The 17,257-nt window shown below is 33.9% G+C and overlaps 1 protein-coding gene across 1 annotated transcript; it reads right to left on the reverse strand.

Moving 5' to 3' along the window:
- Positions 1-9,755: 9,755 nt before the first annotated feature.
- Positions 9,756-10,703, reverse strand: LOC100726321 (olfactory receptor 6C2-like). Its single transcript, XM_003475985.2, has one exon. The coding sequence runs from the start codon at positions 10,701-10,703 to the stop codon at positions 9,756-9,758; it is 948 nt and encodes a 315-aa protein (XP_003476033.2).
- Positions 10,704-17,257: the final 6,554 nt, after the last annotated feature.

Below are 17,257 nucleotides of genomic sequence, written 5' to 3' on the forward strand. Positions count from 1 at the left end.
TGGAATAGGCTGCCCAGTCTGTATCTCCCTGGTGCACTGCGGTGGGTGGAAACACCTACCCAGCGCAATTCAAACAGACTGTGGCCAACAGGGAAGGAAGCTGGGCCTCCTGTATATGCTTGTATATAAGGAACAAAGAATATTGGAAGAGGGAGCAACAAGAAAGGGTCCTTGGCCTCGAATCCTGAGAAACATGCAACAGCAGACATGGCAACAACAGACATAAAGCGCTGTCTCCAGAGCCTCATAGACGAGTTCAGGAATGAAGTTATTAATGACCTGAAGCAAGACATAAGCAGAATAGTTAGAGAAATGATAAGTTCCACCCAAGAAAAAACAGATGGTGTAATGGCAGAACAGAAAAAAAGGGGAGAATTGTTTGATGGAGAAAATAGAGAAAACATAGAATACATGAAGAAGGTTCAAAGAGATTACCAGGAAACTAAAAATTCTATTGAAAACTGGCATAACAGCTTGAAAGAAACTAAGGATAGATTATCTGAACTGGAGGGCAGGTTTGTAATATGGGAGCATGAAATGAAAATCTTCTTAAAAATAGTAAAAAAAACAAACAGCAACAATACAAAAACTAGAAGATGATAAGAGGATCTATAACTTAAGAATTAAGAACATAAAAGAAAAAGTAGGGACACAAACAAATGGACTGCAAAAGCTATTCTCAGAAATAATCCAAGAGAATTTTGCTAATTTAGCAAATGGTAAAGATACTGAGATATATGAGGCATACAAGACTCCAGCAACCTTACAACCCAAACAGAGCTACACCCAGGCATATAATAATCAAAATTCCAGAAATCCAATATAAGAACAGAATATTAAAAGCCATCAGAGACAAGAAACAGATCACTTACAAGGGAACACCCACCGGAATTACAGCAGACTTCTCAACACAAACCATCAAATCATGAAGAGCGTGGGGTAAATAACTCAAGCTTTGAAAGATAATAAACTCCAGCCAAGATTGATATATCCTGCACAATTGTCCCTAGAAATTGATGCAAAAAAAAAGGTGTTTCCAGGATAAAGAGAAACTAGGGAAATTGGCAACTACCAATTCAACTCTACAGAGAATACAGCAGAATAGTCTAAAAAAGGAAAATACCAAGATTCCAGAAATAGTGGCAGAGAGACCACAATGAATAGAGCAGAAAACAAAATGAAGAAGACAAACTGACAACAAACGACAGAAAAAGAGCTCAACAGAAATGAGGCAGAGAAGATTGGATGGTAGGAACAGCTATTTTGGAGGAAAAAAAGACATCATAATAGCTACAACTGATTTAGTATCATCTTGTTTTGAAGTCCCATCAAATTTGTATTCTTCTGTCTCCATCGGTCTTAAAAGGTTGTATGTTATTGGATTTTATTATATAAGCAAGTACTTTTATAGATGAGGAGATTATACAGAAACCATTGTTCATTGTCTGTTAGCTGGTTCTGAATACCCTGTAATAATGTCATTCTCTTGAATGGTTTTATACTGTCTTGATAGGTTTAGTGCTACAGTACATGAAGTTATACTCAGAGATTTCAAGGAAAGAGACACTATGATAACTATTTTTATGTCAGGATGTCTTGTGGTGAAACACTATTTTGCTTAAATGGCTGTTTTTGACCTGTGCTGTTCTGTTGTTATGCCCTCTTTTATCTCAATCCCCTTTTTTTAATTATTTACTTTTTTCTCATTATCTTTTTAATTAAGGGAAAAATAAATAAAAATAACAGGATACATTATAGTAACCTAATTTGATTTCCTTTTAACTTGATTTGAAATCCTGTATTGCCCTCACCATCTTGTTTTGACTGATTTTCCTCTATTCTACTTTGCTTGATAGTACCAAGTTTGAAAGTATAGACAACAACTGTGAAGAAAATAAGATTCAATATGACGCCCATTCCAGTTGACTATTATTTTCTTTTAAAGTCCTGTAATGTCTCCAATGCTTTGATTTTATTCTTTACTGTTTAGTTCAATTTTATTATAACTGCCAATTCTTCTTAAAATAGCAAGAGGCAGTATGGTAACCATTGTCGATCACCTTGTATTTTGTTTTTACAAATTATCTATTATGTCCATCCTTTGGATTTGACTGACTCTGTTCTGATATGTCGCATTTGGTTTTACTATCTTCAAAAAATGTAACAAGAACTGTGGGAGTAATAAAACCCAAAATGTGTAACTGTCATTGTACAAAAGAAAACAAAAGAAAGTGCTCTAAATGTTATAACTGCATATATGAAGGAAACTGCACTCTCACTGTTTGAAAGTCCACTTTATATGCTTCAATTTTGTAACTTGAACAACTATTTCTAAGATGAGAATATGTAATCTATTAACTAGTGATTTCTTACTGTTTATTTTTTAAATTTTGTATTATTTGTACCCTTTTTCTGTTTCATTCTTTTTCTCCTTAAATAAAAAAAATGAAAGACCAAATTATAACCTCAAACCTCCAGCCCATCTCAAGAAACCCTAGGAGTGATGTATACAGAAGAAAATATATGCCATAAACCTCAAATATCAGACATAATAGCTACTGAAATAAACAAGCAACTCCAGGAAGCTTTAAAGGAATTCAAACTCAAAATACTCTCCCAGGTAAAAGAAGAAATGATAAAAGAAATGAAAGAGATTCTGAATATATCTAAAGAAAACACAGTTAAAAAATTGGAGTAACTAAACAAAAAGATAGAATTCCTAGATGAGCAATATAAGAAACAAACAGAATACATAATGCAGATGCACAGATATATACAAGAAATAAAAAACTCCACTTAAAGCTGTAAAAACCACCTCAATGAAAGTGAAGATAGAATTTCAGACCTTAAAGACAGGATGGCAGCTAGTGAACAGGAAAGTAAAGATCTTTTTAAAACAACAAGGAATCAGGAAATAACAATTCAACAACTGCAAGATGATGCAAAGAAAAACAACATAAGATTGATAGAGATTAATGAAAAAGAAGGGGACAACATAAAGGATGTCAAGAGGATATTTAGAGAAGTAATAGCTGGAAATTTCCCAAGCATGAGATCAGAAACCGACCTCAGGTTCAGAGAGGCCTACAGAACTCCTAATAGTCATAACCAAAATAAAACTACACCCAGACATATAATAATCACAATCCCAGAAATCAAACACAAGAATAGATTATTAAAAGCTGTCAGAGAGAAAAGACAGATCACTTATAAAGGAAAACCTATCAGAATCACAGCAGACTTCTCAGCACAAACAATAAAGTCAAGAAAAGCATGGAGTGAAGTATTCCAGATCCTAAAGCAAAATGATTTCCAACCTAGACTGATGTACCCTGCAAAACTATCTTTCAAAGTTGGTGGTTAAATATGATACTTCCATGACAAAGAACAGCTGAAGAACTTCATGAACACCAAGCCAACCCCCCAAAAAATATTGAGAGACAGTTTAGATACACAAAGGAAAAAACCACTAAGCAAAGCAGATAATTAAACAGAACAGAAAGATAAAGATGCAATGGTAGAGAGATAACATGTCAACAATAAACCAGCATATAACAGTTATAACCATTAATGTAAATGGTCTCAATGCACCAGTCAAAAGAAACAGACTAGCAGAATGGATCAAGAAACAAAATCCAACCATATGCTGTTTACAAGAAACCCATCTAACCCAGGAGGATACTCAGACTGAAAGTCAAAGGGTGGAAAACAATACTTCATGCAACAGGGATCCAAAAAAAACCAGGAGTAGCCATTCTGTTTGCAGACAACGTGAACTTTAAAGCAACAATGACCATAAAGGACAAAGAAGGTTACTACATACTCGTTAGGGGAAAACTCCAAGAGGAAGAGATAACTATCTTAAATATATATGCACCAAACTCCAGAGCACCCAGTTATATAAAACAACTATTAACAGAAATGAAAACTCAAATTATCAGTAACACAATTGTGACAGGAGAACTGAACATGCCATTGACACCAAGGGACAGATCAACCAGACAGAAAATGAACAAAGAAATAACAGAACTGAATCACACCTGTCAACAAATGGACTTGATAGACATACATAGCATGTTCCACCCAAAGCATCAGAATACACATTATTCTCAGAAGTACATGGGTCATTCTCTAAAGCAGACCATATATTACCTCACAGAACATATTTAAACAAATGCAAAAGAGTTGAAATCATCCCTTGCATGTTGTCAGATTATAGCACTTTGAAATTAGAAATTAATGATAAAAGATACTGCAAAAATCCTGCAAACATATGGAAACTAAATAACACACTATTGAGTAATGAGTGGGTTAAAGAAGAAATTAAACAATACCTACAAGAAAATGAAAATGCAGATACAACTTACTGGAATCTGTGGGATGAAATGAAAGCCGTCCTCAGAAGAAAATTTATTGCACTGAGTTCCCACATCAGGAAAACAGAACGAATACAAATAAATAACTTGATGCTACACCTCAAACAGCTAGAAAAAGAAGAGCAAGCCAAGACCAAAGCCAAAAGAAGGAAGGAAATTATAAAAATCAGAGCAGAAATCAATGCGATAGAGACTAAGAAAACAATCCAAAGAATCAATGAATCAAAGAGTTGGTTCTTTGAAAGAATAAATAAAATCCATAAGCCCCTAGCCAACCTTATTTTAAAAAGGGAAGAAAAAGCTCAAATTCATGCAATAAGAAATGAAAAAGGTGAAATCACTACAGATTCTACAGAAATACACAAGATCATCAACACCTATTTCAAAAACCTCTACTCTCAAAGGTTTGATAACACAGAAGAAATAGACAGATTCCTAGAAAAATATGAAGTACCAAAACTAGATCAAGAGGATGTAAAACTGCTGAACAACCCAATCTCTGTTAATGAAATTGAAAATGTAATTAAGTCCTTACCTACAAAGAACAGCCCAGGCCCAGATGGATTCACTGCAGAATTCTACAAGAAATACAAAGAAGAGCTAATGCTGTCACTCCTCAAACTATTCAATGAAATTGAAAGGGAAGTAATCCTTCCTAAGTCATTCCTGGAAGCAAATATTACTCTAGTACCAAAACCTGAGAAAGGCCCAACTAAAAACGAGAACTACAGACCAATCTCCCTAATGAACACAGATGCAAAAATCCTCAATAAAATATTGGCAAATAGGATGCAGCAAATCATCAAGAAGATTATACAGCATGACCAAGTGAGATTCATCCCAGGAATGCAGGGATGGTTCAACATACGTAAATCAATAAATGTAATCCACCATATCAATAAAGCCAAAAGTAAGAATCACATGATCATTTATATAGATACAGAAAAAGCCTTTGATAAGGTTCAACATTCATTCATGATAAGAACTTTACAGAAAATTGCAATAGATGGTCTCTACCTCAAAATAATAAAGGCCATTTATGACAAACCAACAGCCAGCATCATACTAAATGGCCAAAAATTGAAAGCCTTTACTTTAAAATCAGGCAAGACAAGGATGTCCTTTATCACACTCCTATTTAACATAGTACTGGAAATACTAGCCAGAGCAATTAGACAAGAGAGAGAAATAAATGGGATGAAGATAGGAAAAGAAGAAGTTAGATTATCATTCTTTGCTGATGACATGATACTCTACATACAAGACCCCCTAAACTCCATTGAAAGGCTTTTAGATACAATAAGTTCAGTAATGTAGCTGGATACAAAATCAATACTCAGAAATCAATAGCAATTCTATACACTAACAACAACATCACAGAGAGGGAAATAAGAGAAATCACACTCTTCACACTGGTAAGCAAAAAAATGAAATATTTAGGAATTACTCTTATGAAAGAAGTGAAAGACCTATACAGGGAAAATTATAATCACTGAAAAAAAGAAATTGAAGATGATCATAGAAAATGGAAAGACATCCTTTGCTCATGGATAGGAAGAACAAACATGAAAATGGCCATTCTCCCAAAACTGTTATACAGATTCAAAGCAATCCCAGTAAAAATATCATAAACATGCCTTATAAATCTAGAGAAATCACTTCTAAAATTTGTCTGGAACCAGCCGAGACCTAGAATAGCAAAGACAATTCTAAGCAGCAAAGGCAAGGCAGCAGGCATTACAATCCCTGACTTGAAGTTATACTACAAAGCAACAGTAGTAAAATCAACATCGTCCTGGAATCAAAACAGAGACAAAGATCAATAGAATGGATTAGAAGATACAACCACAACTACAAACACACTCAACCACCTTATCTTTGATAAAGGAGCCAAGCAGGTTCACTGGAAGAACGAGTCTCTTTAATAAATGGTGTTGGAAAAACTGGCTCTCCATTTGCCGAAAACTAAAGCTAGAACTATGCCTATCACCATGTACTAAATTAAAAACTAAATGAATCAAAGATCTGAATATTAAAACAGAAACACTAAATCTATTGGAAGACAAATTGGGCAGAAAACTTGAAGACATAGGGGTAGGTAGAGAATTCATGAACAGGACTCAAACCGCATGGGAAATACTTACCAGAATCAATAACTGTGATCACCTCTTATTAAAAAGTTTCTGCATGTCAAAAGAAATCTCCAGCATAGTGAAAAGAAAACCCACAAACTGGGAAAAGATCTTAGTGAACTCCCCCTTAGACAAGGGACTTTTGTCTAAAACATATAAAGAACTAAAAAAAAAAAAACTTAGACCCCCAAAATTCAAAGATCCAATCCAAAAATGGGCATCTGAGATGAATACACACTTCTCAGATGAAGAAATACAAATGACAAATAAATACATGAAAAAATGTTCATCATCATTGGTCATTAGAGAAATGCAAATTAAAACCACACTGAGATTCCATCTCACTCCTGAAAGAATGGCCAGGATCAAGACAACCAACAACAAATGCTGGAGAGGCTGTGGGGAAAAAGGAACTCTCCTACACTTTTGGTGGGAGTGTAGACTGGTACAACCTTTGTGGAGGTCAGTCTGGAGATTTCTCAAAAAGCTCGATTGGAAGTCCCATTTGTTCCAGCTATTCCACTTCTATGCATATTCCCAGAAGAACTGAAAACATCATACCACAGTGATATATGTGCACCTATGTTTATAGCAGCACAATTTGTAATCACCCGATCTTGGAAACAACCCAAGTGTCCATCAACTGAGGAATGGATAAAAAAGTTGTGGTATTTCTATACAATGGAGTATTACTCAGCTATAAAGAAGGATCACATTGAGATATTTATCAATAAATGGGGGCAGCTTGAGACCATACTCATAACTGAAATAAATCAATCTCGCATGTGTGAATACTGAATAGTTTCCCTAATATAAGTAATGATTCAAATATGTAATAGTATGTTGTAATCATGATTCCCCATTATGTGGCCTTGAAGCCTTATAAAGTTTTCATTTCTTAATTGGAATGGCTTTATTCTGGGCTGCTTGATATGGATATATTTGAAGCTATAGTATATGAAGTTATATTCAAATATTTCAAGGAAAAAGACACTATGGTAACTACATTAAGTCGGGTTATTTGGTGGTGAAGCACTAGATTGCTGAAACAATCATGCTTTGACCTGTATTGTTATGTTGTTATGTCCTCTTTTATCTCAATCTCTCCCTTATTCATTAAAAAAATTATTTAGTTATTTTTTATGCTTATTCTAATTAAGGGGAAAAATTTAAAAAATTAGCAGGATATATTATAGTAACTTTTTGATTTCCTATTAACTTTATTTGAAGTCCTGTAATACTCCCACTATCTTGTTTTGACTGATTAGACTTGTTCCATTCTGTATGGTAGTATCAAGTTTGAGGGTACAGGCAACTACTTTGAAGGCAATAAGATTCACTATGATGCCCATTCTGGTTTGACTATTATCTTCTGTAGAAGTCCTGTAATGTTTACAAGGTTTAAGTTTTATTGGTCTTGTTCTCTACTGTTTTGTTCAACTTTATAATACCTAATGAGATAGACAATTCTTTTTAAGGAAGCAAGAGGCATTATGGTAAACATTGTTCATAACCTTGTACTCTGTTTTTACATCATGTGCTATGTCTACTCTTGGTTTTGACTGACAGCTTTGTTTTGCCATATTTGACTTTATTCTCTTCCAAAAAAAATGTAATAAGCACTAAGGAGTAATAAAACCCAAAATGTGTAAATTTTGTTGTAAAAAAGAGAGGAAAAAAAGTGCCCTAAAGGATACAACTGCAAGTGTGTTTAGGGGTGTTAAATAAATGACCATATTAATGTTTTTGGTTGGATCACTGAACACAACTGCTTGTAGTCTCACTGTTTGAATGTCCACTTTGTATGCTTTAATACTGTGAGTTGAGCAACTATCTCTAAGGTGATAATGTGTAGTCTATTAACTGGTGATTTCTTACTGGTTTTTTTGTAGTTCTGTATTACTTGTACTCTTACACTGCTTTGTTTTATTTTGTTTTTTCTCTTTTTCCTTTTAAACAAATTTTTTTTTAAAAAGGTGAGTTTTTATACAATGGAGTATTACTCAGCTATAAAGAAAGATAAACTTGAGGCTCTTTAATTATATATATATATATATATATATATATATATATATATTATTATTAAGATGAAAGAGGACATAACAACACAGGTCAGAACAGAACAATTTAAGCAACATATTGTTTCACCACAGGAAATCTGACATAACAGTAGTGACCATAGTATCTCTGTCCTTAAAATATTTGAGTATACCTTTGTATACTATAGTATCAAACATAACAAGACAGTGTAAAACCATTCAAGAGGGTAAAAGTATTACAGGGTATTTAGAACCAACTAACAGAAAATGAACAATGATTTCTAAATTATCTCCTTGTCCATAAAAAATTTTGGTTATACTATCACATATAATAAAATCCAATAACATACTTGTTATAAAACTGAAAGCATAATAAATGCAAAAATGATACAGCCATTTCACTCTTAGGTATTTAACAAATAGAAAGCATATACTCACACAGAAAATTGTGCACAAGTATTCTTAGAATATTTATTCATAAGAACAAAACTCTGAGAAAGAAAAAAAATCTAGGCAATAATTCAATAAACAAATTTTTGGTATTATATACAATGGATATTACTCATCAGTGAAAGTTAATAAACTAATCATGCATATAATAATGAGTGAACCTCAAAATAACTACACTGAGTAAAATAAGCCATATGACAAGCACTGTATGACAGACTTTCTATGCAATTGTAATAAATGCAAATTAATGTGTTGTGATGGAAAGCAGATTAGTGGAAGGGTGGCAACAGACAGATAGTGAAGGTGGGGCAGAAAATATTATAAAAGTACAAAAAGAAGCTTCTGGGGTAAAGAATAGGTTTACTCTTTGATTTGGGTGATGGTTTTATACAGTCTTAACATGTTAATATTGACTGAATTCTGTAATATGTACCACAGCATAGTCTGCCCATCAGGGGTGAAAGTAAGTGAAAGAATATTTTTTGTTGAATTTTATTAGCTTTAATTTAGTTTATTTCAATTTTATTAGCTAGATTGGAGGTAAATGTAGGTACAAAGGAACCAAAAATCTACTATATTGGAGAGGGACCTTGTTCTCAAAAATATTTTTTACAAAGAATTGAAGGAGTTATTTATGTGAGAGACTGCTTATTCTGGGAGCAGGAAATGTTTCAGACGAGTTACCTTAGTTGAGATCAGGTCAAGAAGACAAATGTGAAGTTTAATGACTTTTACTTAGTTGATATTTTATTTTTTCCTTACACAATCTCTTTCTTCTTTGAGACCAATGCAAGTTTTTTGAATGAGTCACTGAAGGCTTGTCTTACTTGTTTATTTCTCAGAGTATAAATGAATGGATTCAACATAGGAGCAACGGATGTCATTAGCAATGCCACACCTTTATTAATGGCCACAGATTCCTTTGCTGAAGGTTTGACATAGATGAAGATACAGCTCCCATAGGTGATGGAAACTACAATCATATGGGAAGAGCAGGTGGAAAAGGCCTTTTTTCTTTGCTGGGCAGAAGGGAATCTTACAATAGTCTTGATGATGTGTATGTAGGACAGAACAACACACACGAGAGTCAGAATGAAGGTGAGCACAGCACAGACAATCACCAGCTGCTCTATGAGCCACGTATCTGAGCAAGAAATCTTCAGGATAGGAGATGCATCACAGAAGAAATAATCAATAATATTTGAGCTACAGAATTTTAAGTTTACGAACAGGGTGAGTGGTGGGAATATGATCAGGAAGCCTGCCAGCCAACAGCAGAGGACAAGGTTTCTGCAGACTTTTCTGTTCATGATGGTTATATAATGCAGGGGCTTGCAGATGGCCACATAGCGGTCATAAGACATTATGGCCAGAAGAAAGAATTCTATTACTCCAAAAATATCTGTGAAAAACACTTGAATAACACAAAAACTGTATGTAATTGACCTATCACCTGTTGCTATGTTGTACAAATATCTAGGGATACAAGCAGAGGTAAATGAAATTTCTAATAAGGCAAAATTTTGAAGAAAGAAGTACATAGGTGTTTTAAGATGGACATCAAATATAGTGAGAAATACGATAGTCAGATTCCCAGTTATACTTAACATGTATGTGAAAAATAGAAAAACAAAAATTGGAATCTGAAGTTGAGGGTCATTTGTTAGACCCAACAGAATGAAGATTGTTATTGTGCAGTTTTTCATCACTAACAAGTGAATTTTATCAGTATCTGTAAAATTTAGTAATATTTTACTTGAATATAGAATATGAAAGCCAGATAGCATATAAATGTTGACTACTAGAGAGCAAATGTCCAGTTTCTTCTAGAAGTAGCTATGGATATAGTCAATACACTGGCTATACTGTTGTTTTAGTTTATTGTTTTGATAGTTTGTGATAACATTTTAAACATACTTAAGGAAATTATTTTACCATTGCAATTTGCCTTTTTACTTTACATTTTAATTCTATCCTATTGAATTTGCAGTTTTTATTTATGATATTTTTGAGATACCTCAAAATTCTGATATCTTTTATGTGTAAGATTTCTTCAGTAATTTGAAGGTGAAAAATTGATGAAGTCATTTTTCTTATATATCCTAGAAGAAATGGTCCTTATTATAATGGAAATACGTCATAATTCATGTATATTTCACACTTAAACTGCTTTGAGCTAATCCTAATTTGCATTTCATGTTTTGCCACTATGATGAAGCATGTGTTTCTGTGATTTATTCTGTGCTTTATAATGCAACTTTCGTCTTGCTGTCTTATTCCTCAAATTTACCTCTGCTTACTTGCCTTCTGTGTGATTTATGCAGTGTCGACTTGGTTATACAGTTGGCTGAAGATGAAGAAATGTTTGATCCACCAATAAATAGCTGGGGAAAAACCGTATTTATTTTACGACCTGTTGAGTTGAGTATGAAAGATACTCTAACACCTGGTTATCCCTATCACGTTCAAAATAAAATTTAGAATACTAAGTATACTCTTGATGTACTACTTGTGTACAACTGCTTTCTTGTGATTATCAGTGTGAGCATCATTTCTATTGGAAAGTCTTCTAAAACTCTGCTGCGTCTGACTGCTACTCTCTGTGCCTGTGACTAGTAATGGCTACTTCCACTTTCCCAGTTCCTCTGAGAAAATAAATCAGTAGAGATCAGGGGCTATTGTCTCCTTTATTTTTTTTTACCAAGGTAGCTAGCTAAATGAACATACCTCCAAATTTATAGCTGGTGTTTAAGAATTATTGGTGCATTAGAGTGTACATATTTAAGTGGAGCATGTAGTTACATACCTGTAATCCCAAGCACTGTGGAAGGCTGAGAAGCATGGTAACAAGTTTCAGGCCATTCTGGGTGATTTAGAAAGACACTTTCTCAAAAGAATAATAAAACATGATTGAGATTTAATTTCTACTACCACAAAAAAACGTAAAAGACAAAATGACAACAAAAAAATCCATCCATATCTGAATTGTTGATGCTTGCTTTCGCAGCACATATACTAAAAAGGTATTGTTGGCATGTACATATAAAAATTGGGTTTCATTTTCTCTTTAGTTATTCATTATTTTTTATTGTAGTTTACTAGTACATGTTTGCCGTACAAAATGTTTACATTCCTCATGAGAAGTTGTGCATGCGGATAACACAGCTCTATTCCTTTTTCTACCCTTCTCTTCCTCACCGTCCTACTGGGAGAGGAATGGAGAAATGGAAGGTGTGGGTTTCTTTTTCAAACTGCTTTGTTGTTGACTTTAATTATGAAAATTCTATATGTTCCTATATTTAATATAAATAACTTTTTGGTCTGGAATAAGTTTGTCTACTGAGTAAATTCATATTATGAAAGCATTACCTTCTGTCCTTATGTTACTACATTCCAAACTGACTATCTGCTCCTTGGTTTATCCCCGAGGCAGATAAATAGCTGTGTTTTTGCTGGTGATATTTTTTTTTTCTTGGAGCATCTGTCCATAGTATGTGCAATTAAGAAGTTGAGAACTTTTCATATGTTAATATGCAATTCACACACTATTCATCTTAAAGTACACTGCAAATAGTTTTACATATCTTTAAGTGCATTAAATACTTTCTATTTTTCTAAGAATTCATTTAGCATGTTAGTGAGTGGTTGCTATTTGTTCATTTAAAATAGCCATTATCTCAAAAAATCAGAGCTGAATCACCTCTTAATTTTATGAGTAGTTAGTACAGCTAAATAATGGGGTTTGTTCATCATCATCATTGGGAAGGAGAACCAGCAACTTTTTTTGAAGACTTATAACATTCCTAGGAGATTTAGGGTCACACTGTAATAACTAAAGTGGATAATTTTAATTGAAGGGAAGGGTAATCTTTCTGGCCTCCCTACTGCTTCCAATCTGTATCTTCTGAACCAGTAGCTCCTAGAACTCTTGCCCGGTAATATGCTTGTTTCTGCTTCCTTGGCATGAGAGCCCTTGTTCCAAAATATTCTTCATTTATTTCATTCATTAATAGTCCTGGCTTTTAAGTTACAGAAATTTTAACAGAATACTTGCAACTGTCAGATTTTTATGCTTTTTTGTTTGTTTGTTTGTTTGTTTTTTTCTGTCTTTTTCCTTTTTATCGGTCCCGGGGATTGAACTCACAACTGCCTGTTTGCAAGGCAGGAGCTTATGCCGCTGAGCTAAATCCCCAGCCCCCAGATTTTTATGCTTGACAAAACAACAGAGATCATGTAGGTTGTAAATGTCAAAAAAGTTATCAGAGAAAATCATCCTACACATTTACCAAATATGACATAAAATGAAATAACCATCATACTTACTCTTCTGAGGGTTAGCAGCAGCTTCAGCTGATCTTAGACAAGAGTCACAAAGGTGAATTTCAGAAAGAGAACCTAACAGCAAGGATTTAATAAGGGATTATTTTTTGCCTTGGTACATGATCCTTCACTTCCCATTTTTTCTGATTGCTTTCAGGGAAGGAAGCTTTTCATCTCCAATACACTGGAAAGATTCTTCTAGCCAGTAACTTAAGTCAAATTCTTTTGCTAGAAAATATTTTTCAGGTCTCACTGGTTGCAAGACAATATCTAAATCAAATCAAAAAATTTGAATCAAATATTGATTTAAATGTTTTCTTTCATGAAAGTATCGATATTATGACTTCTCTGGACAGAGTGAGGGCTTTTTACACTAATATGACTTGTTAAACCTGAAACTAAATAAATAAATGAGTGGGTCCTCTGTGACTCATGATCAAACATCACTAATGAGTGTTCTTTGTAATGAACTTGGGCAAAAATTCTGAAAGACACTGCAGTGAGGGCAATGTCCTTAGAGACACAAAGACATAATCATAGCAACTTGGGTCAAGATAAAACAGGACATAATCAGCTAGTAAAAACCACTACATCTTTTTTAAAATTTTTTTTGTTTTTAAAAAAAGATTATGATAAAAGAGGACATAACAACACAGGTCAGAACGGAACATTTTAAGCAACATAGTGTTTCACCACAAGATAATCGAATGTAATATTAGCTACCATAGTGTCTCTTTCCTTGAAATATTTGAGTATACCTTGATATACTATAGTATCAAACATAAAAAGACAGTGTAAAACCATTCAAGAGAATGAAACTATTATAGGGTATTCAGAACCAACTAACAGAAAATGAGCAATGGTTACTATATTATCTCCTTGTCTATAAAAAATTTTGTTTATACTATCACATATAATAAAATCTAGTAAGACACTACATGATAAAACCGATGGAGACAGAAGAACACATGCTTGATGGACTTTAAAACAAGATATTAAATCAGCAGCACCTATTATAATGTCTTGTTTTCTTCAAAATAACTGTTTCTGCCACCACAGACAATAAAATCAAACACCCTACAATACAACCATTTCAATTAATGAATGAAAACATTATAAGGCTTCAAAATGATATAATGAAGAATCATGATTACCATGTACTGCTATGTATTCTTATCATTTTTTACACTAGGTAAACTATTGGGTATTGATACATGTGAGTTTGATTTATTTTGCTTATGAGTATGCTATCAATCTTCAACCATTTATTTGTAAATATCTCAATGTGATCATTCTTGATAGCTGCGTAGTACTCCATTGCATAAAAATACCACAACTTTTTTATCCATTCCTCAGTTGAGGGACACTTAGGTTGTTTCCAAGATCTGAAAATTACAAATTGTGCTGCTAGAAACATGGGTGGACATACATCACTGTGGTATGATGCTTTCTGGGAAAGCTCTTCTGGGAATATGCCTAGAAGTAGAGTAGCTGGAAAAAATGGGACTTCCAATCCCAGCTTTTTAAGAAATCTCCAGACTGACCACCACAATGGTTGCACCAGTCTACACATCCACCAACAGTGCAGGAGAGTTCCTTTTTCCCCACAGCCTCTCCAGTATTTGTGGTAGGTAGTTTTCTTGATCCTGGCCATTCTTTCAGGAGTAAATGGAATCTCAGTGTGGTTTTAATTACATTTCTCTAATGACTAATGATGATGAACATTTTTTCTTCTATTTATTTGCCATTTGTATTTCCTCATCTGAGAATTGTGTATTCTTCTCAGATGCCCACTTTTGGATTGGATCTTTGAATTGTGGAGATCTAATTTTTTTAATTCTTTATATGTTTTAGACAAAAGTCCCTTGTCTGAGGTGGAATTCACTAAGATTTTTTCCCAGTTTGTTTTCTTATCACTATGCTGAAGATTTCTTTTGGCATGCAGAAACTTTTTAGTAAGGTGTTATCCCAGTTATTGATTCTGGGAAGTATTTCCCACATGGTTTGATTCCTGTTCATGAATTCTCTACCTACCTCTGTGACTTCAAGATTTTTACCCAATTTGTCTTTCAATAAATTTAGTGTTTCTGTTTTAATATTCAGATCTTTGATCCATTTAGATTTTAATTTAGTACATAGTGATAGGCATGGGTCTAGTTTTAGTTTTTGGCATATAGAGAGCCAGTTTTTCAAACATCGTTTATTAAAGAGACTGTCGTTCTAACAGTGAACATGTTTGGCCCCTTTGTCAAAGATAAAGTGGTTGAGGGCTGGGGATTTAGCTCATAAATGCCTGCCTTGCAAGTGCATTGTCATGAGATCAATGCCCAGTACAAAAAAAAAAAAAGAAAGGTAAGGCCGTTGAGTGTGTTTGTAGTTGTGACTGTACCTTCAAATCTATTCCATTGACCTTCAGCTCTGTTTTGATTCCAGTACCATATTGATTTTACTACAGTTGCTTTGTAGTATAACTTCAAGTCAGGGATTGTGCTGCCTCCTGCCTTGCCTTTGCTGCTTAGAACTGTCTTTGCTATTCTAGGTCTCTTGGTTCCAGATGAATTTTAGGTGCGATTTCTAGATCTATGAGGTGTGATTTAGATCTATGACATATGTTGATGGTATTTTTATTGGGATTTCATTGAATCTGTATAACACTTTTGGGAGAATGGCCATTTTCACAATATTTGTTCCTCCTATCCATTAGCAAGGGATGTCTTTCCATTTTCTGAGAACCTCTTCAATTTTTTTTTCAGTGTATTATAATTTTCTCTATATAGATCTTTCACTTCTTTCATGAGAATAAGTTCTAAATATATTTCATTTTTTAGTTGCTAGTGTGAAGGGTGTGACTTCTCTTATTTCTCTCTCTGTGATTTTATTGTTAGTGTATAGAAATACTATTGATTTTTGTGTATTGATTTTGTATCCAGCTATGTTGCTGGATTTATTTATTGTATCTAGGAGTCTTTCAATGAAGTTTTGGGGGTCTTCTGTGTAGAGTATCATGTCATCCACAAATAATGATAATTTAACTTCTTCTTTTCCTATCTTTACCCCTTTTATTTCTCTCTTTTGTCTTATTACTCTGGCTAGTATTTCCAGTACTATATTAAATAGGAGTGACGATAAGGGACATCCTTGTCTTGTGCCTGATTTTAAGGTAAAGGTCTTCAGTTTTGGGGCATTTAGTATGATACTGGCTGATGGTTTGTCATAGATGGCCTTTATTATATTGATGTAAAAACCATCTATTCCAATTTTCTGTAAGTTTCTTATCATAAGCAAATGTTGGATCTTATCAAAAGCTTTCTCTGCATCTATAGAGATAATCATGCAGTTCTTTCTTTTGCCTTTATTCATATGGTGTATTACATTCATTGATTTACATATGGTGAACCATTCCTGAATGCCTGGGATGAATCCCACTTGGTCATGGTGTATAATCTTCTTGATGATTTGCTGTATTCTATTTGCCAATATTTTATTGAGGGTTTTTGCTTCTGTGTTCATTCGGGAGATTGACCTGTAGTCCTCTTTTTTAGTTGGGTCTTTCTCAGGTTTTGGTACTAGAGTAATATTTGCTTCCAGGAATGACTGAGGTAGTATTGTTTCCCTTTTGATTTCACTGAAGAGTTTAAGGAGTGTCGACATTAGGTCTTCTTTGTATTTCTTTTAGAATTCTGCAGTGAATCCATCTTGGCCTGGGCTCTTCTTCGTAGATAAGGCTTAATTAAATTTTCAATTCCATTAATAAAAATTGAGTTATTCAGCAGTTTTACATCATCTTGATCTAGCTTTGGTACTTCATATTTTTCTGGGAACCTATTTCTTCTGTGTTATCATACCTATGAGAGTAGAGATTTTCGAAATAGGTGTTGATGATCTGTATTTCTCCAGAGTCTGTAGTGATTTCACTACATTTTTCATTTCTTATTGCATG

This window comes from Cavia porcellus, unplaced genomic scaffold, assembly GCF_034190915.1.
Source record: "Cavia porcellus strain 051 isolate PalLab524CR breed Dunkin Hartley unplaced genomic scaffold, mCavPor4.1 scaffold_8, whole genome shotgun sequence".
Classification (NCBI taxonomy): domain Eukaryota; kingdom Metazoa; phylum Chordata; class Mammalia; order Rodentia; family Caviidae; genus Cavia; species Cavia porcellus.

Excerpts from the sequence above, each read along its gene's own strand:
- LOC100726321 (XM_003475985.2), bottom strand. The coding sequence starts at position 10,703 with ATGAAAAACTGCACAATAACAATCTTCATTCTGTTGGGTCTAACAAAT.